Genomic DNA, 27,689 nt, shown 5'->3' with positions numbered 1-27,689 from the left:
TTTGATGCTAGTCAAACGTATGCCGTACATGGAGATTATAACGACAACACTCGGGCGGCTAGGTTCTCTTAGTAAGTGAAGCTGACAGTACAAGAATGGGAATGTCCCCCTATCATCGATAGGGAACATGTCTTTGTTGTTTACAAGGCCTCTCAAAGAGAGAGACTGTAAAATGCATGGCCGTGCTCGGATGCATTTTGAAAATCATCTATTTATTGACAGTCAAACTTGAATTTCGAGAAACACTTCTGAACATAATAAGGATGACGAATAATCTTGCTTGGGGTACAAGTGGGAGATTAATAGGAATGTTATCCTTCGAAAAAGTGTATTCTTCCTATAGAGGGTTCAGAATTATTAGAAAGCTAATTATTCAGTGAGGTCAAGTGATCGGAATGCCTAGTTGGAGTCCGCCTCCGATCAGTAATATTAATCCATAATTAATATTACAGCTTAATCTTGACTGAACCCTTCGGGTCACACCCAAACAACTAACGATCCGACATGACGAATTAATTCGGAAGGAATTAATGAGTCGCTCGAGTACTAAATATTTAGATGTCGAATTAAGAAAAAAGACGAGACAGTAAAATCAAACTAATAAATTGACAATTACCAAAATACCCCTAATATCGGAATGCCCTGAGCAACCGAGTGATAGGGGAAATAGGTGCTAGCATGTGCACCGCACCTAGGAAATGGTGCTAGGTGCACATGGCTATCATGCACCAGCCGTGCACAAGGCAGCAGCACCCCGCATGTGCGTGAGTGGCTTGCTGCACATGTGCGGGATGGTGCGAAGCCAGCACTGCTGGCGCGCCAATGCTATCAAGGCACGCACATAGTAGCAACATCTATGGCGCGCCAGCATTCTAGTAGGGCACTCGCATAACCACAGCAGCTATGGCGCGCCAGCATGCTAGAAAGGCATGCACATAGCAGCAGCGATTATGGCGCGTCAGCAAGCTAGTAACGCACATATCAGCAGCAGCTATGGCAACGCCAGCTGACGCGAGCTGATTAGCGCATGTAGCTTGCTTGGGCTGGTTTTGGGGAAGCTTGGGGAGGAAGGCAATGGTCCCTTCCCCTTTTGGTCCTCACCTAACCTCTCCTTGTGTAATTGTCACTTGTTGATTAATTAGTTGTTTGATATTTTCTTTTATTTTTGATTTAAAAATAAAAAAGGAAAATTGAATTTACCAACTCTCCCACATTGATGGGAGAGTGGAATTCTCTCATGACATTTTCTTTAAATACCCACCTTGAGATTTGGAAAAAGTCACTTGAGTAGGAACTCAATAAGGCATCTCCACTTGAGAGAAAACCTTTAAATTCATATAATACTCGAGTAGTGTTTTGGTCCGACTTGGCTAAACTCAAGTAAGAGACCGGTCGGGGTCGAGTTGCGGGTGGATACCGTAAGAGGTCTCTGCGCTTGAAAGACTTGGCTTTGAAGTAAGAGCTCCGAGTGAGAGCGAAGCACGCGGCAAGGGTAAGATCGTCTTTTCTCTCTTTCTTGTTATCTATGTCGTTTTAGTTATATTAATTGTGAGCGGGTCTTTGGGTCGGGTTTTGTTCCGCAGTGAGTTGGACTCATCGAAACCCAACAGTAGGATCCTAATAAATGCTGCAAATACCACCAGGGAAAGGGTCACGACACGGAGGAATGTTAGAAACTCAAAAAAGCTATTCAAGACTTGATCGATGACAATAAAACTTTTGAGATTCTAGCCATCGCAGAAGATCAAATATTCTTTTATCCTTCCCCCCTCATTACACCTCTCATTGAACCCATGATCAAGGCGGCCTATGTAACCTCTATCAATGAAATGACTATGATTGAGGAGGACGAAAATTTTTTCTTAGACGATACCAAAGAAAACTCGTCATGCCTAAAAGAAGACGTACATAAACTAAAAGATGTCATTGCCATGTTCTTGAATGTGGTGGAAGCCCTAGCGAATCGGGTGTCAGTCATCGAACAACGGTATCATCACAAGGACCGGAAAAATGAAAAAAACGACCACCTTCCTTCTTCTTCTTCCCGTCAAGAATTTAAGGAAAAATTTAATGCTCCTAAGCCACGGAAAAACGGACCATTGAAAAATACACACCAATAGGAATGACTTATAATGAAGCTTTCGACTATTTTCATGGTCGCAATCTCATTCATCCCATCGGTCCAATTCAAAACCCGCCACCTGAGAAACGACTTCTCAACTGGGATCCAAACTAGTATTGAAAATATCATAGAGGCCATGGTCACACCATAGAAAAGTGCTTCACCCTTAAGGATCACATTCAAGATCTCGTTGATTCAAATTGCCTTCGTATTCCTCCAAACAACAAGAAGGTCGAAATCAATAACAATGATGGCAAGAACAGGAAGAACGACAATCCTTGTTCCGCTTCTTCCTATCAAAATGGAAGTCGCATCGATAAAAACATTTTAAAGACCAAAGATCCAAAAAGAAAGTTCACTCCAATTAGGATGAGCTACCCACTACAACACTTTTTATCAAACGCAACGGTAAAAAAAGAGCTAATGCAACGGGCCTTTTATTACCGTTGCATTAGATAAGGCTAACGCAACGGCTTATAAAACATAGGCTAACGCAACGGCTTATAAAACATAGGCTAACGCAACGACTTTATGAAGCCGTTGCATTAGAAGTTCTAATACAACAATTTAAAACACTAATGCAACGTTAGCTATATTTATAATTTGAAAAAGCGCCTAAATTTTAAGAATTCCCTCCCTTGTTGTTATCGAAAATTTAAAAACCCTCCAGGCCTCCATAAACATTTTTGGCATATAAAAAAAGGATGCAAAGCTGAATTACACTATAGGCTTGTTTAGTAAATGGCTTTTTATTGGCTTTTTGATTGGCTTTTAGCTTTTTCATTTGGTCAAATATCTAAAATTTATGTTTGGTAAATGGCTTTTTCAGCCAGCTGAAAAGCTGGCTTTTAATCCAAAATAAAAAAGCTACCTGGAGTAGCTTTTGACTTTTAGCTACCTAAGTTACTAATAACATCAAACAGCCAATTTTACCAAACATGTTTTTAGACTAATTAAAAGTCAAACAGCCAACAAAAAACCCAAACAGTCAAACTAGCCAATCAAACCAACTGATAGCCAACAACCAATTGCCAAACGAGGCTTATACATACACTAAAAAAAAAAAAAAAAAAAAAAAAAAAAAAAAAAAAAAACCTTTCTGTTCTCATCAATTGCTGCTCCAATAAACAGAGAAAAAGCTAAGTGAGAGAAGGAGATCAAAATCGAATGCAAGCTTCTAAATTACTTCACAAAATAACCCGTCTTTTCCCTTTTTATAAGTATATTCAATTGCTTTTCAGATATTCACATATGAATTCACCCTTGTGCATTTAATTTGCAATTGAACGCTACGATGGTGAAGGACGCTCAGCCTTGGCGAATGACGAAGCTCAGGCCATGGAAAACGATAATGCACAGGATACAGTGTTAGTCAATTCCTTTAGGTTGTGTTTGGATATACACAATTCATTTCAAATGAAAGATTTCAATTTCAGAATTTGAATTCTTATAATTTAATTCCAAAATATATGTTTGGGAAATAGTAGGATTTCAATTTCTGGATTTCAAAATATCGTCAATTTCTTCAAAAAAAAAATAAAAAATAAAAAAAAAATTATGCTATTTAATTTTAATAACAGCGTTTTATTTTTATTATTATGAAATTACAGTCTGACTGTTTTATGTGAATCCATAATCAAAGCTTTTACTTAAGATTGTAAACCCTAATTTTTTCCCTAATTTGATTATTAGAATGAAAATCATGAATTTAACTTCCAAATTAATGAAAACGTAGCTTACTTTAGATGAAACTACAGCTTTATAAAACCTGAATCTTGCTTCAATCGAGCAAAATAATCTTGTAAACAACAAGATTTGTTCAAATAATGATGTGTTTTGGGGGTCGATTGTGGCAACGGCGGCGGCGGCGGCTGATGGATAGTCAGAAATAGAAAAGGAGAGAGAAAAATACAACAACCAAAAGTGAGGAGAGAGAAACCATGGATGTGGAGGAGAGAGAAACCATGGATGTGGAGGTTGTCGAAGAGAGAGATGTGTGGAAGGTTAGATTAGAATTTGAAATGACAAGGTTTGAGGTGTCATTTTTAAATGGGTTGGAATTTGGCCCAAATGCAGAATTAAAACCCTTGATTTGCCAAACATGTTATTTGGGCCAAATCCAGATTTTCAAATGAAATCTGTGTTCCCAAACAAGCCATTAATTTATTTTTGTCTGAATTATGTAATTGGGGCCTTTAATTTCTATCCGTCCCTAATTTTATATACTTAGGGTTCTAAATTCTTACTCCTTTGTCAAATTCACAATAAAGAGTGACGGTTTGTTCTTTAATATTTCGTTTTGTCTTCATTTTGCAGATTAGTGACGGTCTATAATCGTTCGTTTTGTCTTCATTTTGCAGATTTTAATGGCATGTAAATCGGATTCCTAGGGTACGATACTTCCTATGTTTCTTGTAATTGTTTCAAAATTAGCCCTCTTTAATATACTTCCTATTATTTTTTTGTTCTGCTCCCTTTGCATTTCATTTTGGATTTGTGAATGTTGATATTTGTAGATGATTTATAAACCAACCTGAATTTTCTATGATTTTTGCTGCTTTTTGTTTTGGATTTGTTAAATTTATGCTACTAAATGTTAGGCCATATATTATGTATAGCTTATGGGCCGTTGTTATGTTCCGAGCCCTAATCTCATAAGTTGTATATATATACTTGTGTATACGCTAATACTAAACCAACTCTCTATTCTCTCTACTCTCTCTAATTTGACACTAAAGCTAAAATATTGAAGATCTAAATGTATTGGATATTTGATGAGCACAATGTTGAAGGTTGTTTTTATCATTTGAATGCTTTAATGTTACTGTTATATTTTCTAACCTTTTTATCTTAATAAGTCTAATTTAACTTCCAATTTATCTAAATCTTCATTACTTAAATAAGTTGTGAAAGGGCTCAAAGAGTATAGATGACAATACAATTACCTCAATATTAAACTTCAGTAATGACTAAATAGTTCTAAAAAAAGGTCTGGAAGAAGAACGACGATTTGCTCTAATATAAAGGGCTTAACATATAAAATATCCACCTAATGAAAAATTGATTAAAAAATAATGCATCCTGACTTGCAGAGATATAAAAAATTAAATAGAGGTCTTACATGTTATGACTACTTTTTGTACATTCTTATAGAAATAACAAAATTATATAACCGATCACAAACTGTATTGCTACTCTAATTTTCATAAGATACCCTAAGAGTTTACCAAACTATATCTTAGCTAACCCATACAATTATAGATTAGGCAATAATAATGTCACATTATGATTATATACTCACGTATCCAAATCTTATCAAGTAAAAGTTTTAGCTTGTTTTCCTTTTGCCCCATTATGATTATATACTCACGTATCCAAATCTTATCTCAATTATAGTTTTTAGTTATAATTACTTTGGAACTTTTAATGTAGTTCATGTAATAAGCGTTTTTCCTCTGAAAATTTGTTAGTGTAAGTTCTAATATATGTTTGGCCCTTAAAATTTATAGATTTTGTAGAGTACACTCACAGACAGGTAGAATCAATTTATATTGGGTCATTAGCCCGAAATTCGTTGACATTAATATTGCAGAGCAGTAGAACACACTAAGGACATAATTTAGCTTATGAGGAGTAGGACTTAATTGTGTGTGTATTGTATGTGCTATGATGCTAGTGCTTTCTCTTTTATACCGCCAAAGATAAATAAGAGCCCCCCTCCTTCTCATGTCTTTTTCTTGATTAATCCTATAATAATACTTATTACCACTCATTATTACATAAGGAGCATTGTGTGAGCAATTAATGATTGAAAAGGAACATTTTGAATGCAGTAGGCTAATGCAGTGCTTTAGTTTGGTGGAGAAAAGGAAGGGCCAGTAAACAAATTGGTGTAAGGAAAAGGTTTTATCCCTCAATTACCTTGTCCTGTCTTTCTAGATAATTCTATTTGTTTTGTACCCTCATGTTGATGAACTTTCAGTTGGTGAAGTATGATCATAAAGCTTTGATTTGTCAAACTTAGAGCAAGAGTTAGAAGTAAATTAATTATCCTCTTCTTTTCTTGCTGACTGTTTGTATAATGATTCTATTGTGAGTAAATTAATGTTGTTCTCTGATGATTCTATTTTGATGTGGAGCTAATATATAGGGTATTATTGGATTATATTATATCTTATTTTTTTAGCCTCTTTTTCCGGTGACTTGATGATTCATAAAGGAAAATGGGTTGAACTTAAAGTGAATCTGAATACTGAAGTTTCTTATTACATATATCCCCAAAAAAGCAAATTTGCATTGCTAATACTACTTCGAGTCTCTAGTATAGTAACAAGTAAGATCCTACTTCGAGTCTATCATATTCGAGTCTGTCTCTACAGTTTGGCCATAGTGCATTGACTGTTTGACATCACTGCCCTTGCTATTACTATACTAATCAATCTTCTGAATGAATCTTGATGGTGTTTATCTAATTCTTTTTTTCCTTTTGTTTTTGGTTGGTGTCTACAGTACGTGGGTGGCAGGTACCTTATAAGCTCACTGCTAAAATATGAAGTAATGGCTCATCAACCGTCAACATTTGGTCTTTTTCGGTTATTTTTTGGCTCCCTACCATTTAAAGCTATCGGTGATTCTACATTATATAATTTCGGAAGAAAAGATGCAGAGCTTTCATTTCGGTCTATTAAATTTTTGTAATAATCTTCCACAGTTATTTAGCTATGAATTTTGACTTCAATTTAAATAGTGATAATTTATTTTGTAATTTTCCCAACGAAAACAATGTATAACCCTTTATTTTCATAAATGAAATTTAAATTTATTTGTCTTATTATTACTGCTGCTACTACTACTACTACTATTATTATTATTATTATTATTGGCATACGGTATATGCACTGTGTGGCATTAGGTTTAGGGAACCGTGGCATTAGGGTATATGCACCGTGGCATTAGGTATTATAGCTAATGCCACTGTAATAATGTTGTCGTTGCATCAGGTATTGATCTAATGCAACGGATCATTGCTGCCGTGGCATTAGGTGTCATATGCCGTGGCATTAGACCTACTGCAACGCCAGCAGATGCCACGGTACATGGCCGTTGCATTAGGCCTAATGCCATGGATTTTGACGCCTAATGCAACGGATTTGGGGGTTACAATAGGTCAAAAATGTAGTAGTGTATATTTGATCGACTCCTTGTTAAGGAACTCATCACTCCAATTGGGCCTATGCAAGATCCTCCTCCTGAAAGGAAGACACCCAAATGGAACCCATACTCCTATTGCAAGTGAGGAAACCTCAAGCATACAAATACAAAGATTCAAAAGCAAGATTGCACACCTTGGGAGCTTGGGTCTTGAGCCTTAATCCCCTTCTTCTTCAAACTTTATCCTAACCACGTTACAACCGTTAAAAGACCTCTTTGAGGTATACACACACGTCTGTGAGGTTCGGCTAAAGTTACGTTCGGCCTGATTCCTAACAGATACGTAGACAACCTCACATTGGAGGTGCGGCCGTAATAAAAATGCATTCACATTTACATTTACATTCATGCATGATCATATCAAGAGATCTTCAATGCTTATCCCTATCCATTTAGAGTTAGGCTTGGGGGCTTGATCCTTACATCATTAGCCTACCCAGCCTAAGAGTCACCATCATTTGACTCTTTTAAAATATTTTTTCACACACTTAGCCCTTGCGGCCAAACTTTAGTGTCACTTTCACACACATCACAGATACATGGCCAAATAAACCTTCCCATAGGAACCCTTTGTCATGAAATCTTAACACAATTTTGAAGCATGCCTTGTCATATCAAAATCACCCGCTATCATAATCATCATTACATCACAAAGTATGAAATACTTAGCCTCCGTGCCTAAGTTTTACAAAAACAAAAGCTTTTTAGAAACTAAGTTTGGCAACAGATTTTTAAAACGTTGCTAAATAGCAACTAATATAATTTCTTTCATTGCCTAATTAAAAGCGGCATTTTATGCTTTAGTTTTTTAATAATTAATGGCTACATGTTTTTGATTTGTTGCTGCTTAAAACAAATTGTTTGCTAGTTGTTACTAGATTGCATCATATTTTTCTCTTATGCCATATAGCAACAAACTATGGCAACAAATATATTATTTGGATTGATTTAAAAACAAACAAACGCAATGAATTTTTGAATTGTTGCCATTAGAAACAAGTCGTCTAAACTATTGTTGCTAGATGATAACGTATTTTTTCATTTGTTACCATTGGAAACAAGTTGTGTGACATTTTGTTGTTAATTTATATGTAGGCCACTTTCTACTATTATGTATAAAATTATTTGAAGACACTCTTCTTATTATTTGTTGCTATAATGACATCAAATAGAGACGAATTTCAATTTCATATCTAATTTAGAGACGAATTTTTGATTTCGTCCCTAATTTAGAGACAAATTTTTCAATTTTGTCTCTAATATTTCATTCACTTATTATAAATTATATGCATACAAGTAAACAAATAGTACTTGGTACAGTTGGTAGGAGATTCACCATGTGACTTTGAGGTCACAAGTTCGACTCCTACCAACTGCGATTCTTGAGACTGGGGATTAAAAGAGTCTTACATGAAAAGTCGAGCCGAGTTGACCCGGGTGAGGTTTCAGATTGGTAAAGATCAGGATCGGGTTGAGCTGAATTGCTAATTGGGATTGGGTTTTTGTCTCGTGGTGTTAATAGCAACCAATATTTGTGATTTGTTGCTATTTTTATGAACCAACTTTAATAATTTGTTGCTAGTTTTAGGAACCAACATTAATAATTTGTTGCTATTTTAGGAACTAATATTAATAATTTGTTGCTAATTTAACAACAACCAATGGTAATTTGTTGCCAAAGTTGGCAACGAATGCACCAAAAACAACAACCATCATGGAAACTATATTTAAATGGATGTAATATTGCAACAAAATTGCTTTGCAACTGATAGCCAAAATCCCATGGCAACAAGTCGTTTAGCAACAACAAATTTTTGTTTCTAACCCGTTGCTAAATAGAGTTGGCAACGAATTTTTGGTGAATAGCAACAAATTTTAGTTGATGCTATATTGACATAATTTTGTAGTTAATTTCATCATCGAGTCAACAATTGAGATATCCTAGGATGCTACAATCCTTGCACCATGAGATACAACACCAATGCATACATTTGACTAAGGTCATTCAACATGCACCGAAAACACTCAAACACTTCACTTCATCCATTTCGCGTCTTTCTTCTTCGGGAGAAAGTCGGTACACTCCATAAAAATGACGGAAATTTTTTGTTTTTCTCCATTTTCGAGTCGCATCGAGCAAAATCATAATACAATGCACACACGAGTCATGTACATTGAGTCATGTCGTATCACATCGAGTTGAGTCTACACACACGTGTTAAAAACACATTAAGTCACATAAAGAGTCAAATACACCAACCTAGAGTCAACCTCAAGTCAAAGCAATCACAATGAGTCAAGGACACCAAGCCTTAGGTCAACCCTAAGAAAAACACCAGCAAAGTCTTTTGGCAATATTTGATTTTACAGGATACATCCAATCATTGAAGCTCCTATTCGCAGCCAACCAAACGATCTCAACAAACATCAAGCTCTTTTGTTCAGAGACGCTTGACATATCATTCAAAGCTCTTTTATTCAAAGACGCGTGGACATATCATTCAAAGCTCTTTTGTTTAGAGACGCATGTACATATCATTCAAAGCTCTTTTATTTAGAGACGCGTGGACATATCAATCAAGCTCTTTTGCTCAGAGACGCGTGGGCATCCTATTCAAAGCTCTTTTGTTCAGAGACGAGTGAACAATACTTTAAAATGCTCCCTTTTTCAGAGACAAGTGAACATTTTATCCAAAAAAAGCTCTTTTGTTCAGAGACACGTGGACATGTCATCCAAAGCTCCATTGTTCAGAGACGAGTGAACATTCCTCAAGAAAGCTCTTTTGTTCAGAGACGAGTGAACATCAACAATGGCGAAGCACGGTCACAATATCAACAACGACAAGGTACCACAACAATTGAAGATGGCTACAAGAAGTCACCTTCGACGATGTTCCCTAGCTTGTGGAGGGTCGTCACAATAAAAAATACAACAATAAAATCGGTTACTTCAGAGACGTGTGCTCGACGGTGCAAGCTACGCGTTTCTAACTCTTTTATCTGCTTAACTAACGCTAGTTTGCAGGCATCGGCATCACAAGAATGATTTAGGATCGCAGAACGTTCTGAATCATTCTCTGTCCCTATCGCTATTTTAACTTTTGTTTTCGAAACTTACGTTTCTCCAAACTCAGTCAAAGTGGGGGCTTCTGTATACACCTGATTGTGTCTCCCCAAAACCAAACTCAGTGATGAGTACCTTTCACGTCATTTGATATCGAGTAAGGTGAAATGTTGAAGAGTCTCGTGAATTCTTCTGTTTTCTAAAATGTTTTAATAAAAATAATTCATTTCTATTTTCGAAAATATTTCATTTCGTATTCTATTTATGAAAAACGTCTAATCCAATTTATTTTGTTCCATAATACGAGTCCAATAATTGTGTAGTTGGATAGGGTTTGAAAAGAGCTTTCCAACGATATATTATAAGCCTAATTCCGATGAATAATGAGGAAATTATGGTCAAAATACTAAACTGGGCCTAAAATGAGTTTTATGTGCGACCAATTATCATGTGGACGGTCCATTAATGTTATATTCTTAAACCAATTAGGATTAATTAGAATGATTATCATTTTTGAAAAGATAAGATTAAAGAATTCGAAATTGAATAAAACTCCACTTTTTGGAAGTCCTAATTCTATTCGAAATAAAAGACGTTCAAAGACAGTCAGATATTATTCGCAAAAAACTGTCTTATTGCGCCACGATAGAGCCATCGCGATAAATCTATCGCGCCGCGATAAAAGGAATTTTAATCCGATTCAAATTTTGATTGTTTTCTAATCGTTTTCTGTCATTTTTCTCTATAAATAGGTCTTTTTTCCTCCGTTTTTACTCACCAACAATCACCTTTCTATTCTCTCTCTACAAGCTAGAAGCTTTTTCTTTCTCCCTCTTTCTAAACCTTGCCTTTTCAAATACACCATTCGTCCATCACGAGACTTAAACACACCTAGCCAAGCTCGAAGTTGCCTTCGCCCTAGACGTGAAAAGTTGATAATTTCTGAGAGTTTGGTCCCAAATCCCTATTTCAATTATTTAAATTAATCGTTTGATGTAATATTTTTTTTTATTGAAGTTACTAACGTGTGTATTGTTTTGATCGAAAGGGATACGAGGAAACAAAGTGAGTAATTCAATTGCTCTATTTCTTTAGGAATCATGCTTAGATTGTTTTAATTCCTAGTATCATGTTATGATGTTATTTTCCCTCAAAAAAAAAAAAAAAAAAAATTGTTATTATGTTATTTATTGTTTTCTAGTATCATGATTAGGTTGCTTCATATTTCTTATATCATGTAAGTCTCTAATATCATGTTAGGGTTAAAGCATTGATCTTTAATGTGTAGTGACATGTTAGGATTTGTTATTAATCATGTTAGTATCATGCCTAGGATCTTGCTAATATTATTATGCTTCGATGAGAATATTATTATGATGATGATAATAATTTGTTGTAATAATAATTGTTATGTTGCTTGATATTATTGTTATTGCTTGATCACGCCCTCTCTTGCAGATTTAAAGGGAATTTGTACTTAAAATCACGCTTAATAAGATAATTAATAATTTTATTTAGGCTAATATGATTCTAATTCAAGTGATCGCCAATAATAGGTTTATTTGTGCATTAATATTAAACTAACATATATTAAACAGGTTTAGGATTAATTGTATGTTAGTCAGAAAGCGCATATGGATATGAGAAAAATAAAGTAGAGGCCTATTTTTAGGGCAGGTTCAATCTCTTGTAGGTTGGATTTGTACCTTCATCCCCGAATATCCAGTCATGGTTCATGACCACTATGGAGTTAGCGATCTCATGGATCGTGAAGGGGTGTAACCTTCACCCTGTGAACGGTTTAAAAGTTCCTAAAACTTGTTGGCGACTCTTTTGCTCTAGCTTCCTTCCCTTTGGAGGCCACCATGTTTAAGTGCATGATCACAGTGGGGCTCAAGTGTAGGATGCTTGAAATATTCCCTACAATAGGATATTCATGTTAGTGTGTTGCATATGTACTCAGCTTTTGATGATTCGTACTTTTATGTTTGTGTTTGGCTTTCCTTTGGTTGGCCCTACTATGACCCATTTATATGGAAAGTAGACGGTTGAAATAAAAGGGAAGTGACCGGTACTTGAAGCATTAAGAGCATGATGGGAATGAGTGCCGAGAGTTACTTGTTATGCTTTCCTAGTTTTATGATTTTAGTTTTTATTACGGACTAACCTTGATGTGTTTATTTTAAGTTGGATTTTTGAAAAGGGTCATGTTTGGATTGGTTCCAACTTGTGATTTAATTATTTCTATTTTGTTTTGAGGTTATGAACTCAAGTTTTATTTTGAAAGTTGGTTTTTTTTTAGACTTCTGCTGTGTGACTTTGAAAAATAGTCTTAGCCATTATCACGGTGGCGGTAATATTTTGGATATTTCCTTAAAAAAGGTTTAATTGGAGTAAAAAGAGTATTTTAAAATAAGGGAATTTCCGGGGTACTACAGAAATGACCCGACTCTGGACCAGGAAATTGACCCGAACTCATTGACCAGAATTAAAATGACCCTAACTAAGCTAACCCCGGGGGGTGGAGTTGACCCGAACGTGACCTGATGCTCGAAGTGATCCGACTCAATATTGACCCGAAATTCGAAGTGGACCCACCCTGATTTTAACCCGAAATGATTGACCTGAAACCTAAAATGACCCAATCCGAACTGACCCAAAACCTGAAGCGACACTATATGAAGTGACCCAAATTAATTGACCCGAAGATATCCGAAACCCGAAGTGCTCGAACTATGATTACTTTATACCCGAATGGACCCAAACCAAAATAATCGGTACCCAAAATGATCTTCTACATAACTAATTTAGGGCTAATTAGTTATATATTGTTTTATTTCTCTCTTTAAAATGGTGTAATGGATTACGGGCCTGTTCTCTTCAACTTATTTAGTTCAGTTTAGTTCAATTCAGTTTAGTTCAGTTAAGCTCCAATAAGTTCAGTTCAGTTTAGTTTAGTTCTTAATTTCCTTCTCTCATAAAATATTCAGTTCAGTTCAATTCAGTTTAGTTCAGCTCAGTTCAGTCAATGAGAACAGGCCCTACATTATAATTATTCATATTGCCACTACTTTCCAAAAATGAATATAATTAGTAGAAAATAGTAGTGAACCTTGCTAAATAGGTTTTATTTTAATAGTTGCAGAACTTGTAGGAAAAATTGTCAAAAATTATACAAACTTTCACACGTCCACTAAAAACAAGTAGAACTTTCAATTTTTTCTGAATAATACAAGCTTTAGGGAATTTCTGCTCTAAACGAGACATTTTACCTATAACCTAAATGAATGGTAAACTTTTTTTTTTAAAAAAAATTCATTTATCCAATAATTAACATCACTTAAACCATAGTTAATAACAATTGAAAAATAAAAAACCCACTCTTCCCCATCACCGGCCACACCTTCCCCCCCCCCCCCCCAACCAGTAGCTTCCTTCCCCTAAACCACCATCACCAAACCCCCTCCCCCGAAATCCCTCTCCCTCCCCCACCGAAATCTCTTCCACGACGAGGTTGAATAGAAATCGGGGTTTCTTTTGGGCGTTGCGAGCTGCGATTTATGGTGGAATTGTATGTTGTCGCTGGTGCGGATTGAGGACTAGTAGCAGCGGTGGTGTGTAATGTACAGGGGCTGAGATGGTGGTTTGATATGTGGTTGCGATTGTTGCTGTCTAGCAGTGTGGTTGATTGGTGTTGTTGGCGATTGTGGCAGGGGAGTGATTGGTGGCTGACATTTAATTAACCAAAAGAAAACGAAAATTACGAGCAACGTCGTCTCTATAATCTATACCAAGACCTAGAAATCCAAGCCTAGAAGCTCTATCAACTTCCTACACAACCCGAATTCCTTTTTCACAAAGAATCACTCCGACAACGGAGATCTTGGTATGAGAATCTCACCTACTACATTGGCGATTACTACTACATTGGTTGTGATTACGTGACCTGAGCATCCTCCGACGCTACTAAAGGATTCTTTGATGGTGTCCGTGCTTCGGAGCACGGCGATAGCTTGAAGCTTCGGGTTAATAGTGTCCTCAATTCTTCCAACTTGATCGGTGGAGATGGGTGGGCTGCTTGCGTGGGGACACCGAGGTAGCCGGCACGAAGGAGGGGGTTCAGGCGCCGGTAGGAGGACCGGCCACCGGGGAAGGAGGATGGGTAGGGAGGGGAAGGAGTGGTTGTTAAGAATGTTTTTTTTCTTTGTAAATAATAATTATAATAAAATTTTATATTTTAAAGAATCTAATTAAATTATCAAACCAACTAAACAATGACACGTGTCTCATATACCTATAAATCAAGTCACTAACCGGTCATAACTTGTTTGAAGCGAATACCCGGCGCCTAAAAGTTTGTATTATTCAGAAATAATTGAAAGTTTGACTTGTTTTTAATGGACGGGTAAAAGTTTATATTATTTTTGACAATTTTTCCTAACTTCTAATAAAGTCTTCCTTTAATTCCATTATTCAATAATATCATGCTGTTTGGTATTAGTCGTATTACCCCCCCCCCCCCCCAAAAAAAAAAAAAAAAAAAAAAAAAAAAAAAAAAAAAAACTCTGATCCTGCCAAGTTCCAATATTCAATACCAGATGTCAAAAAAAAAAGTATATTCCACAAGAAGTCTTTGGACAGCAAACAAGTTCCAATATTCAATACTAGATGTAATACAGAGTACAAGTTTTTTGGACGTTAAACAAGATCCAATATTCAATACCAAAAAGCAGTACAAATTCTAATAGGCAAAGATAGCAAACAAATTAATATTCTTTAAAAATCATACTACAATACTCCACCCTCTAAATTCTCAACATCAAATATGTGATGTTGTTGCAGCCCAATCCACATAAGACCTAAATTCTCAACTCGAACTGACCTGACTCAAACTTGACCAGACAATTAGACCTGAAAGTTGACCCGACTTGAACTGACCCAATGACCCAAACTTGACCCAACTTGAAATTAACTCGACAACTAACCCGACCTGAATGACCCGACTTGAATGATCTGAAATATTTGTCAATGAGGTTTACCAAGGTTAGGGTTCACTTAATCCCTATCGCCTTTTTAGCTTCCAGAGCGAAGCTATAAACTTTGTTAGGGTCGGGCAGTGAACTAGACACACATTGTCTCTCTTTACATCTTCGAGTCCATGCCATAATTTTGGGACAATTTACCTCAATGCTAAAATTCCCACATGTTTCTAAGACGTTATACCAGCTTGTGATTGGAACTAGTGCAACATCAACGTAACCAAATGTATCACCCCCAAAAAACTTCTCATTTCCAATCACTCCTTCTAATATCTTCAGATTTTCAAGGAAATCCTTTGCTTTATTCTCCTTTTCTTGTCCTTCTGCCATTCGTAATTCTTTGGCACCAACAAATATCTACAATCAACCAATATTGCTATCAATTTACAAATGTATATAATTACTCGGCCCTTCAATTCAAATTTTACTTTAACTTGATTTTGTGATTTATAAATAAAGAAAATATTATATATATATATATATATATATATATATATATATATATATATATATATACACACTTCATTCGTTCTTTTTATTAATCTATCAAGTTATGGTAGATTTTCACTAGAATTAAAAAGAGGAAGGAGAAAGTAGTAAAAATACATCGAAAAGTTTTTTTAAAAGACAAAATACATTGAAAAGTTGAATTCACATGGAATTTGCAAAAATTAGAGAGAGAAAGTAGTAGAAATATATGAAAAAGTTAAATTCACATGGAAAATATAACTTTGCACAAATACTCTTGCAAAATAGAGCGTAATAACATTCGTTTCATATTAGTTGCAACTTTGGAATTTATATCTCACAAATAATATACCAAAATTGCAATTAATATGAAATAGAGGTATAAAGATAAATTTAAAAAAGGGATAGAACCACAAATGGAGTAGTAATGTGATCTTTGTTTTGATTTATTAATGGAGATTTTCAAAAAATTAACTTTTTAAAATTTTATTTATAGATAATTAGGTTTTTTTAATGAAATCTTATATTGACAAAATTAAAAAAAAAATGTAATCTAATTTGAATGTAGGAAGTATATAAGTATTATACCACCTTCATTTCTTTAAGTTGTCACGTTTTAATTTTAGCACTATTCACACACTTGCCTTTGATCGAATTTTGTGATTTATACGTAATGAAAAATATAGTTATGTATGATCTTGTTAGATTCGTGACGATATATAGTTTCACAATATCAACTTTTTATATTTTTTGTATATCGGAAATCAAAGATACTGATGGTTGAATTTGTACATTAACAAATGTGATTACAGAAATGTGCCAATTAAAATAAAACCGAGGAAATATTAAATTAACTAAGTGACAAATAAGAGAACAAAATAAAAATGAGAAAGTAGTGTTACCTTCTTGTCAATAAAATCACCCCAAAATCTAGCTTGTGATCGTTGGTAAGGATCAATTGGAAGCAAAGGAGACGATTCAGCCCAAACCTCATCAATGTACTCAACTACCACGAGTGATTCACAAATGGGTTTACCATTATGGATCAAAACCGGAACTTTCTTATGAATCGGATTCATCTCAAGAAGCAAAGAACTTTTATCAACCAAGTTTTGTGGTTGACAAACATACTTAACTCCCTTCTCTGCTAATGCAACTCTCACTCTCATTGCATATGGGCTGGCCCAGACATCAAGAAGCACTATTTCTTCACTCGCCATTATTTTTTGATTCTTAAAATTTGTATGGAAAACCAATTTATATTTATAGCGGTTTGTGGAATAAGAGTGAAGTCATTGCTTGCGTAGTTTGGTCAATTTGTGGCTTGGCAGTTTTATTGACCATCAGTTTTTTTCAATTAAGTCAATTGATAGACCGAAGACCAGGAGAAAAAAGAATAACTTTCGTGCTAGAAAAAATTCGGTTTCGCTTAAAATTTTGATATTATTTACTATTTAAAAACATTTTTTTTTTTGAGAGTTAGAGATATAAATAGTCAAAAATGTACATTGAGTCATTGACTAATGTACATAGTTAATGTTAAAGTTAAAACCAAAAAAAAAAAAAAAAAAAAAAAAAGTTATAGTAAGAGGCACAAATAAAAACAGATATTTCTTTCAAAAAGATAATATAAAAATAAAAACAACCACAAATAAAATATTTGGTTGGCTTATATTTTGTGGGCATTTAAAATTCCCATGAATTTTCATAATTTTCATTGATTTCATTTTCAGTTTTTTTGTGTCATAAAATATGGAAATTTATTTACCTTACCCCTTGATAAGTCAAAATTCATATGGGAATTTACTTCCTCCATTCTTAACCAAACTTGGAGGCTCACTAGCAACCCGAACTCTCTTTTGAACAAAGTAATGTCTGCAAAGTACTAAGGGGCAAGAGCTTTCTGGAAGCCAACTTGGGTTTCGGAGGTAGCTTTTCTTGGCATAGCATATGGTCCTCCAAGGCTTTTTTCAAGGAGGGGTTATTATGGAGAATAGGGAATGGGTCGTCGGTGAATATATGGCTCGACCCTTGGGTCGACAATGGAGAGAGCAGGTTCATCACCACCCCATATTCTGATGAGGCAGATTATGTAAGTGACTTGATTGACCACGAGAATCGTCAATGGGATGTTCAACGCATTGAGTCTATCTTCAACGCCGAGGATGTTCGAAGCATTCTTGCTATTCCCTTGTGTTCCAAAGCAAGTCCGGACTCTATCATGTGGGCGTTCTCGAATGATAGAAGCTACTTCGTCAAATCAGCATATATGCTCGGTAAGTCATGTAATCTTGACCTTTTCCATAAAGCCTGCATGGACATTTGGAAAATGGAAGTAACCCCGAAGGTTCGGCACTTTTTGTGGCGTATCGCTCTGGTACACTCCCTGTGCGAGCCTATCTCAACTATAGGCATATGACCGAATTTGTTGGTTGTCCTTGGTGTAATGGCTGTCCAGAAACCATCCAACATGCGCTATTTGATTGCCGTACTGTTCGTGAACTTTGGGTGGATTGTGACTGCGTGGAGATGTCTTTTTGGCCAACCGGTATGTCCTTTTTGGACTTGATTGATTCATGGAGTAAGTTGGATGCAAAGAAGGTGGGTAGGGATGCGACATTAATGTGGAATTTATGGAGTAGGAGGAACGAGATGATTTTTAATGGAAATGAGACTTATCCCTCTGTTATCTTGGAGCGCACCCACCGTCTTGCTACTGACTGTAATTCGTATATGAAGAAGATTTATGGAGGGGTCAAAGAAAATATTCGTCGCAGTTCTAAAGTTTGGAAAGCACCTCCAGAAGGAGTGGTTAAACTTAATTGTGATGCCTCCTTGTGCGACGACTGATGGGTAGGACTTGGGGTGATTGCTAGGGACTGGAATGGGGATGTCCTATTTTCTACTACCAGACGCTTGAGTGCCCATTGGCCTCCAATAATTGCTGAAGGCAAGGCTGCGGTTTTGGCCATTAAACTTGCTCAACGTTATGGCTTCACTAATGTTATCATCGAGTCGGATAATCAAGTCCTCATCAATCGTCTTTTCAAAGCTTCGATCTTCTTCACTGACCTTGATGCAATTTTAGATGATATTTTGTCATCTTGTAGTTCTCTTAATTCTATCGTTTGGTGTCATATAAAACTTCAAAACTTTCTCCTACCACACCAACAAATGATCCTCTACGATCTAAACCAGAAGCATCAATTGGATTTGCATCTGTGATTTAATACAGACATATAAGATAATCAGAGGCAACTTATCATTCTTATATGGGTCACTTTTATGTATAAAAAGGGTAACATTTGTGCATACAAAGGTGTAGACACCTGATTGTGTCTCCCCAAAAACCAAACCCAGTGATGAGTACATTTCACGTCATTGAATATCAAACGAGATTAAATGTTGAAGAGTCTCATGAATTCTCAAGTTTTCTAAAATATTTTAATAAAAATAATTCATTTCTTATTTCGAAAATCATTCATTTCATATTCTATTTTTGAAAAACGTCCAATCCAGTTTAGTTTGGTTCATAATATGGGTCCAATAGTTTTGTAGTTGGATGGGGTTTGAAAGAGCTTTCCAACGATATATTATAAGCCCAATTCTGAGTTAAAACGAGGAAGTTATGACCAAAATACTAAACTGGGCCTAAAACGGGTTTTATGTACGGGCCCAATGATCTTGTGGAGGGTCCATTAATTATAATTGTATTCTTAAAGTCATTAGTATTTATCTTAATCTTCTAGAATTATCTAGAAGGTTATTTTAAGTTCTAAAGGGATTAGGATTGGTAATTATAATTATTATTTACTTTGAAAAGATAAAGAATTCTATATTGGATAAAATAAGTGTTTTACAAGGATTAAATCTGATATAATAAAATATAAGTACGGAATCCGGCTAACCCAATTTGATTGGGAGACGGATTTCGTACGAATTTTATCGTACAGCATCTATCGCGCCGCGATAGGCTTATCGTTGTGCAATAGAGCCATCGCATCTCAATGACCCTGTCGTGCCGCGATGGAGCTAATTTTACTCCGAGTCAAATTCTGACTCTTTTCTGATCGTTTTCGATCGTTTTTCTCTATAAATAGGGACGATTTTCCCCGTTTTCAATTCATCCACAATCATCATCTTTTCTCTCTCTAAGCAAAAGCTTGTTCCTTCTCTCTCTCTCTTGATTTTCTAAGCCTTTTCTACACCTTTTCATAAAAACACATCATACGTCCTTCACGAGACTTATAATCACCTAACCAAGCTCGAAGTTGCCTTAGACTTACTCCCAAGTCTATATTTCAATTAATATTTTGATTGTTTGATTTAATATTTTATTGAAGTTACTAACGTGTGTACTGTTTTAATAGAAAGAGGTACCGAGGCATCAAAGTAAGTAGCTTGATTATTTCTCCATATTCTTTTGATATAGAAATCATGCTTAGAATATTATTTTAATTCCTAATATCATGTTAGGATGCTTTTATCGTTTCCTAGTATCATGTTAGGATGCCTTTGTGAAATTTAGTATAATGTTAGGGCTAAAGCTTTGATTTTTAACATTTAGTGACATGCTAGGATTTGTTATTAATCTTGTTAGTATCATGCCTAGGATCTTGCTAATATTATTATGCTTTGATGAGATTATTATTATAATGATGATTGCTGTGTCAATATTATTATGTTGCTTGACGTGATATTATTGTTATTGCTTGATCACGCCCTTTTTTGCAGGTTTAAAGAGATTTTATACTTGAAATCACGCTTAATAAGATAATTAATAATTTTATTTAGGCTAATATGATATTAATTCAAGTGATCGGCAATAATAGATTTATTTGTGCATTAATAATCAACCAACATAGATTAAACAAGTGTAGGATTATTATAATGATTGTATATTAATTGAAAAGCGTGCATGAACATGAGAAGAACAAAGTAAAGGCCTATTTAGGGCAGGTTCAATATCTTATAGGTTGGATTTGTACCATCATCCCCGAAAATCTAGTCATGGTTCAGGACCACTATGAAGTTAGCGATCTCTGTGATCGTGAAAAGGGTGTAACCTTCACCTCGTAAATGGTTTACAAGTTCCTAAAACTTGTTGGCGACTCCTTTCCTCTAGCTTCCTTCCCGTTGGACGCCACCATGCTTAAATGCATGATCACAGTGGGGCTCAAAGTTGGGTGACTTGAAATATTCCCTACAAAAGGGTAACGTTTTTGCATACAAAAAATAACAACATTTTTGGGGAAAAACACAATCATAGTAATACTATGTTTTATATGGGTCACTTTTATACATAAAAAGGGTAACATTTATGCATAAAAAGGGTAACATTTATGCATATAAAGGGTACGTAACATTTTTGCATACAAAAGGTACATTATCACTACAAAATATGCACATGACATTCACTGCTATCAGTAGGTACATTATCATCAATTAAGTATAAGGTTACCTTTAGATGAATTGGATGATTCTGCATTGCCACCTTCTATTGTTTGAGGAACAACTTGATTCATGCTTATACTTTCTCTATCTTTGTTCATTAATGGTGCTTGAATTTATTTTTCCCCAAACATGATGTTATCATCATCAACTCGAGCATTATCATCATCAATTCGAGCAGTTTCTCTATTATCATCTATAAAATTCTCTATTCATCTTCTATGATTGTGCGATTTAGGTTGAAATCACCTAACAGTGGAGTTTGAATTTGCCTATATTTTTGTAGAAAATCGTGGATTAGATTACTGCAATTTGATGTATTGAAGTTTGCTGATGAATCCTCCATTGATGATCGAAGCCCCAAGGTAATCATTTTTGCGTTTTCTCTCTGTGTTTTCTCAGTTTCTCTTACCTCCATTGTAGCTCTACAATATCTAAATTCGAGGTCTGAGTTTTCTTGTCTTTTTTATGAAAATTTAAAAAAATGGAAAAAAAAATAAAATAGCTGCCACGTGTGCGCCGCCGATTTACAATAATTTATTGTATACTGGGGGCATGCAAATTTTTTTGAAATAAATACAATTTTTTTTAGTTGACCAATAAGCATGTAAAAATTTAGCGCCAAATCCATCAATGTGACTTCCATTTTTTAGGGTTTATTAGGGAATTGTATTTGTTTTCGTATTAGTATGTTATTGATTACTCTTTCCCAAATTTCGAATCCTTTTTCCTCTCTCTCCAAAATTTATCCGTTGTCCGTCATCTGCATCGATCTCGCCATCCGTTTCTACCGTCGTCGTTTCAGGTAATGGTTTGTTGGTTCTTTGTTGGGTTATTGATTCGTTGTTCAAATCTAGGATTGTTTGATTGCTTTGAAAACAAATTTGATTTATAGTTTGTTTTGGGGTTTAGCTTTGAATATTTTGGGTGTATAATCTGATGCAAATTTATTTTTTAATTAGAAACCTTTTGTGTTTAGTTTTCTAATCAGATTATTTTGAGGGAGTTTATTTGTTGGTGAACTCAATTGTACATTTCATTTACTCCCTCCGTTACATATTACTCGCAACAAAGGGGTATTATTTGTGAGAAATAAAATATTCCTTTGTTGCGAGTAATATGTAACGGAGGGAGTATATAATTTTTCCTAATACAAATTATTTTGGAGATGGATTTGATAAGATTTCCGATGATTTGATGGTTATAGTGAAGATAGAAGATTGATAATGCTAGAAAACAAAGGTGAAGATGATTCAGCAGTTGGTTACCCATTGAATTGGTATTGAAACTACTATAACCATGACCAAGATCAGGGTAGCCGTTGCAACAACAAAGACGACGATAACAATAAATACAACAACATCAACAACAACAACGATGATAACCATGACTACAACAACAACGAGGATGATGATAACAATAAATATAGCAACGTCAACAACAACAACAACAACAACAACAACAACAACAACAACGATGTTAAGGATCACAGCAATAACGCCAACAATTTAGAATAATTAATTTTGGTTTTTGTACTATTAGGAATTCCCGAGTTTTTGTTTTATTTATTCTTGGGCAACAACCCTGACCCTAATCTAAAGGTGGTTTCTCTAGAGGTGGCTTCTATGAAATTAAGTAATCTCAGTGTTGGACTTGGAGATGATTGGTGTGTTGTCGAAGTGCACATAAAACTAAACCTTATTCACCTTAACAAATAGCTTGGGAAAGTAAGAGTCGATCCCACGAGGAAAGTAAGTCTAAAGTAACAAGTCACCAGATCCAAGTTCCACAATAGTAACACGATTTTGTGGGGGGGGGGGGTTGATATGAGAAAGCTAATCTAAAATAACTAAAGGAACAATATATAAAAGAACTTATAATTAAAGAACAAACAGTCAATGGAGAAAACACTCAGTAGATAATTAGATTCCAGTCATGGAATTTCGTAAAATCATCGACACAATAATTAACCCTCTAGGAACAGTTTGACTTATGGAACAAGTTCCTCTGTTTCCCCTCATTAATGGTTAGATTCGGTACGACTTTCACTGACCTTAACCAACAAATAACCCCTATACTACGAGCAAGGAATTTAACGTGTTGACAACATCAGGGACTAGGAAAACATCAAGCCTAGATAACCATGACATTATTAGAACATGGTTTCACCTAGATCAAGAATTACTTTACAATTAATAGAGTGGAACGTCCTCCTGTACAATTGGTTGCTACTTATTTAACATTCCCAAGCAATTACGGATATAGTAGTATTAATTAGCAATAGAAATCAAACCCAAACAAATAGTTGCGCACCTACTTATAAGAAATCATCATTCATAGAAATAAGCAGTAATTAAAGAATATTCCCAAAACATTAATTATTAATCATTAAAACCAAACCAACTTTTCTCAAATACTAATCACATGGAATCCTTTAACTACTACTGAGCATAAAGAACTACTCACTCATGTTACAGAGCAAAGAAGAAATGTTCTTGGAGAAAAACATGTCGAGTTCCTCTAGGTGGTTTCTTCTAAACGTGACCACAAGTGAGAGATGAATGAATAATGGATGATGAATGGATGAATAACTCTGGGGTTTTATAGAATTATGATAGAATTATTCCCCAAGTAAAATCCCTAAAAATACGGAAGATAAATCTAAGATAAGGAAAGTAATTAGATAGAATCTATGAAATTCTATCTTTTGCCAAATCTTTTCCTAAATGATAGGATCTTCTTTTTATCAAATATATCTTCCTTCTAGCTGTAAATATTTAAGAATTATTCTCCAAGTAACCAAATATCATGTTGTAATGAATCTGGACAATTCTCGGACTGCCAGCAAGTTCCTTATCGTTTGCGTTAGTCTTCGAGTTCCTCCGAAGGAACTCGACATATATTCATTTGCATTTGACATTGGCTCTTTTATTCAGTTCATCTTTTTATCATCCAAAATGGCTCAATAACCTATCAAAACACACAATGAGGAAATAAATCACAAAATACCAAAAACATAGATAAAAGCACTAAAATGCTAAAGGAACTAACCTAAAATCTAAGGAACATGACCATAAAACAATGTCGTAAATGACACTCATCAAATTCTCCCACACTTAGATCTTTGATCGTCCTCGAGAAAAGTACTTATAAAATAAAAAGAGAATATAGATTTTATACCACCAGACCTCTTGTATAAGACATTCACGCATAAGTACTCAACAATAAATTAAAACACTTTTTTTTTCTTTCTCCATAATGACTTACAGGCTTATTTGTTAGATTAGCAAGCTATGCATACAACTTCCTCCCAGACTCTAGCAATTTCTAAAACATAAAATAGTTAACTTATAAGCAATCTAGGTGCTCGAGTGCAAGTGTATTGACCCATAGGATTAGGTTAGTCAAGTTGGACCATTAACTTATAAGCAATCTAGGTGCTCGAGTGCTTCCTCGTACAAGAGGCACTTACCTAAGTACATGGATCGTTCCTTTCATGTATCATTGCACTTGCCACCTATTGATCTCAAAGGAGTACTCAATACTTTGCTTTTTTCCAATGCTTTTGAGGATTTTTAATTTGCTTTTCCTTAGTTCCTTTATCTCAGGAACCAATAATCACTCTATTCTTTTCTTTTCAACGGTACAGTTTCCTCACCTTTGGGATTACTAATCCACTTTTCATTTTTTTCTTTTGAACCATTATTCCCTCATTTCTTTAAGAAATTCAAGTAATTCTCCAGTAACCAAGGACAGTGAAAAGTCACCATAGGAAACACCAAGTACTAATTAGATGGATTAAATAAGCAAAGGTCCTTCCCAACATCACCACATCTTAAGCCAACAAAGTAGTGTTCTAAATTGCTTACAAGTCAAGTTTCAAAAACAATTTATTTGTCATAATTGTTAGAGACGAAAATCTTTTGTGCATAGCTTCAAAAACATCATTTTTTTTCCTTTTTTATTTTCTTTTTTTTTTCCTTATTTTTTTAAAAAATCAATTAGATTAGAATTTATTGTTTTTCCTTAGAGTTAGTCCTTCCCAGAAGTTTAGAGGTGGTATCCTAATAAAATGCACATGTTCCACCCCCACACTTAAATTCTAAATTGTCCCCAATGTAGGAACTTAATATGCAACAATAAATCATATTGGAGCAGCCATGATTTTATTTAGCAACTAAGAAAGCAATAAAAGATAGAGAAAATAAACATCCTTGGCTTGCCTCCCAAGCAACGCCCTTGTTTCGTGTCCTAGGCTGGACAGTTCATGCTTAGTATGGATCCACAAGTTCCAGTTCCTCAACGAGGAACACAGAAGCTCCTTCATAGTAAGGCTTCAATCTATGTCCATTGACCTTCAAAATCTTATTAGTTTCCAAGCTTCGAATCCCTACTGCACCATGAGGATAAACATTAGTAACAATGAAAGGACCCAATCATCTAGATTGTAACTTACCAGGGAGCAATTTCAATTTGGATTGAAAAAGTAAAACTTTATCACCAACATAAAATGTTTTTCTGGTTAGCATCTTATCATGATACAACTTTGTTTTATCCTTGTAAATCTGAGCATTTTCATAAGATTCCAATCGAAGTTCCTCAAGTTCCTGTAGATGCAACTTTCTCTTAGTTCCTACTAGGTCATAGTCCATGTTACATTCTTTAATAGCCCAAAAATATTTATGTTTAATTTCAACAGGAAGGTGACAAGACTTACCAAATACCAAACTATATAGGGACATACTATACCTATGGGTGTTTTATAAGCAGTTCTATAAGCCCATAAAGCCTCATCAAGTCTAAGTCTCCAATCCTTCCTATTAGGCCTTACTAACTTTTCTAAAATGGACTTAATCTCTCTATTCGACACTTCAGCTTGCCCATTAGTTTAGGGATGATATGCAGTGGAAATCTTATGGGTCACATGATATTTTGCCAACAAGTTCCCTAGGGTACTATTGGCGAAGTGTGTTCCTCTATCACTAATGATTGCTTTTGGAGTTCCATACTTATTAAGAATTCGACTCTTGACAAAGTTCACCACAGTTTTAGCATCATCAGTTTTAGTAGATTTGGCTTCTACCAATTTAGACACATAATCCACAGCCACAAGAATGTAAACATAACCAAAGGAATGGGGAAAGGGACCCATGAAATCAATGCCCCATACATCAAATATTTCACAAACTACTATATTTTGCAAGGGCATTTGGTTCCTACCAGTTAAGTTCCCTGTACATTGGCATTGGTCACAATTCCTACAAAATATATATGCATCCCTAACAAGGGTAGGCCAATATAGTCCACTTTCTAAGACTTTGTGTGCTGTTCTCCTAGGTCCAAAGTGTCCACCACATTCAAAAGTATGAAAAAATCGTGAAACAGATTCAAATTCATTGTCATTCACACATCTCCTTGATCAGAACAAAATTTCCACAAATAAGGATTATCCCACAAATAATACTTAGCCTCTGATTTTATCTTTTCCTTTTGAGATCTTGTGAATTTCGAAGGCAAGTTCCTTCCAACAAGGTAGTTCACAATATTAGCATACTAAGGAACTTCTACAGAAATAGCATATAAATATTCATCAGTAAAAGAGTCATTCAAAGGTAAAGTATGTTCCTTTTGGATCGTGCGACTTAAGTGGTCAGCTACTTGGTTTTTCGCTCCCTTCTTATCTTTGATTTGCAAATCAAATTCCTTCCCTTTGCCCTAATACCGCTCCAACAGCAGTATCACTTGCATCACACATAATTTCAAATGGTAAGTTCCAGTTAGGAGGTTGCAAAATAGGGGCCGACGTGAGTTGTTCCTTAAGTGTATCAAAATATTCCTTACATGGATCATCAAAATTAAACACAGCATCCTTGGCAAAAAGATTACACAAGGGAGTAGCAACTTTTGAAAAATCTTTAATAAATCTAAGATAAAAACCAGCATGCCCTAAGAAAGATCTAACATCTTTAACACAAGTAGGGTATAGTAAGGAACTTATAGTTTCTATCTTAGCTTTATAACCTTCTAACCCTTTAGATGACACTATATGACCAAGTACTACACCTTATTCCACCATGAATTGACATTTTTCAAAATTAAGAACAAGATTAGTTTCAATGCATCTTTGCAGTACCATGCTTAAATTAACTAGGCATATATAAAAAGAATCTCCATGCACAGTAAAGTCATCCATGAAAACCTCCATGTTATTTCCTACAAATTCAGAAAATATGCTCATCATACACCTTTGAAAGGTGGCAGGAGCATTCACAGACCAAATGACCTTCTTCTAAAAGCATAAGTTCCAAAAGGGCAAGTAAAAGTGGTCTTTTCT

The 27,689-nt window shown here is 35.1% G+C and overlaps 3 protein-coding genes and 1 long non-coding RNA gene across 4 annotated transcripts; 2 read left to right on the top strand and 2 right to left on the bottom strand.

Annotated features, from left to right (window-relative positions):
* Nucleotides 1–3,232: 3,232 nt before the first annotated feature.
* On the top strand, nucleotides 3,233–6,887 carry LOC145563951 (uncharacterized). The gene is made up of 4 exons (XR_014094693.1): nucleotides 3,233–3,489; nucleotides 4,439–4,513; nucleotides 5,956–6,025; nucleotides 6,632–6,887. It is a non-coding gene; the product is annotated as an uncharacterized LOC145563951 (long non-coding RNA).
* Nucleotides 6,888–15,136: 8,249 nt separating this feature from the next.
* Nucleotides 15,137–17,157, bottom strand: LOC145563950 (putative glutathione S-transferase parA). Its single transcript, XM_081624332.1, has 2 exons — nucleotides 16,807–17,157; nucleotides 15,137–15,793 (listed from the first exon to the last, which is right to left on the bottom strand). The coding sequence occupies exons 1-2, from the start codon at nucleotides 17,122–17,124 to the stop codon at nucleotides 15,449–15,451; spliced, it is 663 nt and encodes a 220-aa protein (XP_081480458.1). The 5' UTR covers nucleotides 17,125–17,157; the 3' UTR covers nucleotides 15,137–15,448.
* A 789-nt stretch (nucleotides 17,158–17,946) lies between these two features.
* On the top strand, nucleotides 17,947–18,754 carry LOC145565222 (uncharacterized). Its single transcript, XM_081625293.1, has 2 exons — nucleotides 17,947–17,996; nucleotides 18,214–18,754. Exons 1-2 carry the CDS (start codon nucleotides 17,947–17,949, stop codon nucleotides 18,752–18,754), a joined length of 591 nt encoding a protein of 196 aa, XP_081481419.1.
* A 6,872-nt stretch (nucleotides 18,755–25,626) lies between these two features.
* On the bottom strand, nucleotides 25,627–26,007 carry LOC145565221 (uncharacterized). Its single transcript, XM_081625292.1, has 2 exons — nucleotides 25,812–26,007; nucleotides 25,627–25,748 (listed from the first exon to the last, which is right to left on the bottom strand). The coding sequence occupies exons 1-2, from the start codon at nucleotides 26,005–26,007 to the stop codon at nucleotides 25,627–25,629; spliced, it is 318 nt and encodes a 105-aa protein (XP_081481418.1).
* Between the last annotated feature and the right edge of the window lie 1,682 nt (nucleotides 26,008–27,689).

This window comes from Chenopodium album, chromosome 10 (genome assembly GCF_948465745.1).
Source record: "Chenopodium album chromosome 10, dcCheAlbu1.1, whole genome shotgun sequence".
Taxonomy (NCBI): domain Eukaryota; kingdom Viridiplantae; phylum Streptophyta; class Magnoliopsida; order Caryophyllales; family Amaranthaceae; genus Chenopodium; species Chenopodium album.
Note: the sequence above shows the minus strand (reverse complement) of the source record. Positions and strands in the feature narration are given on the sequence as shown.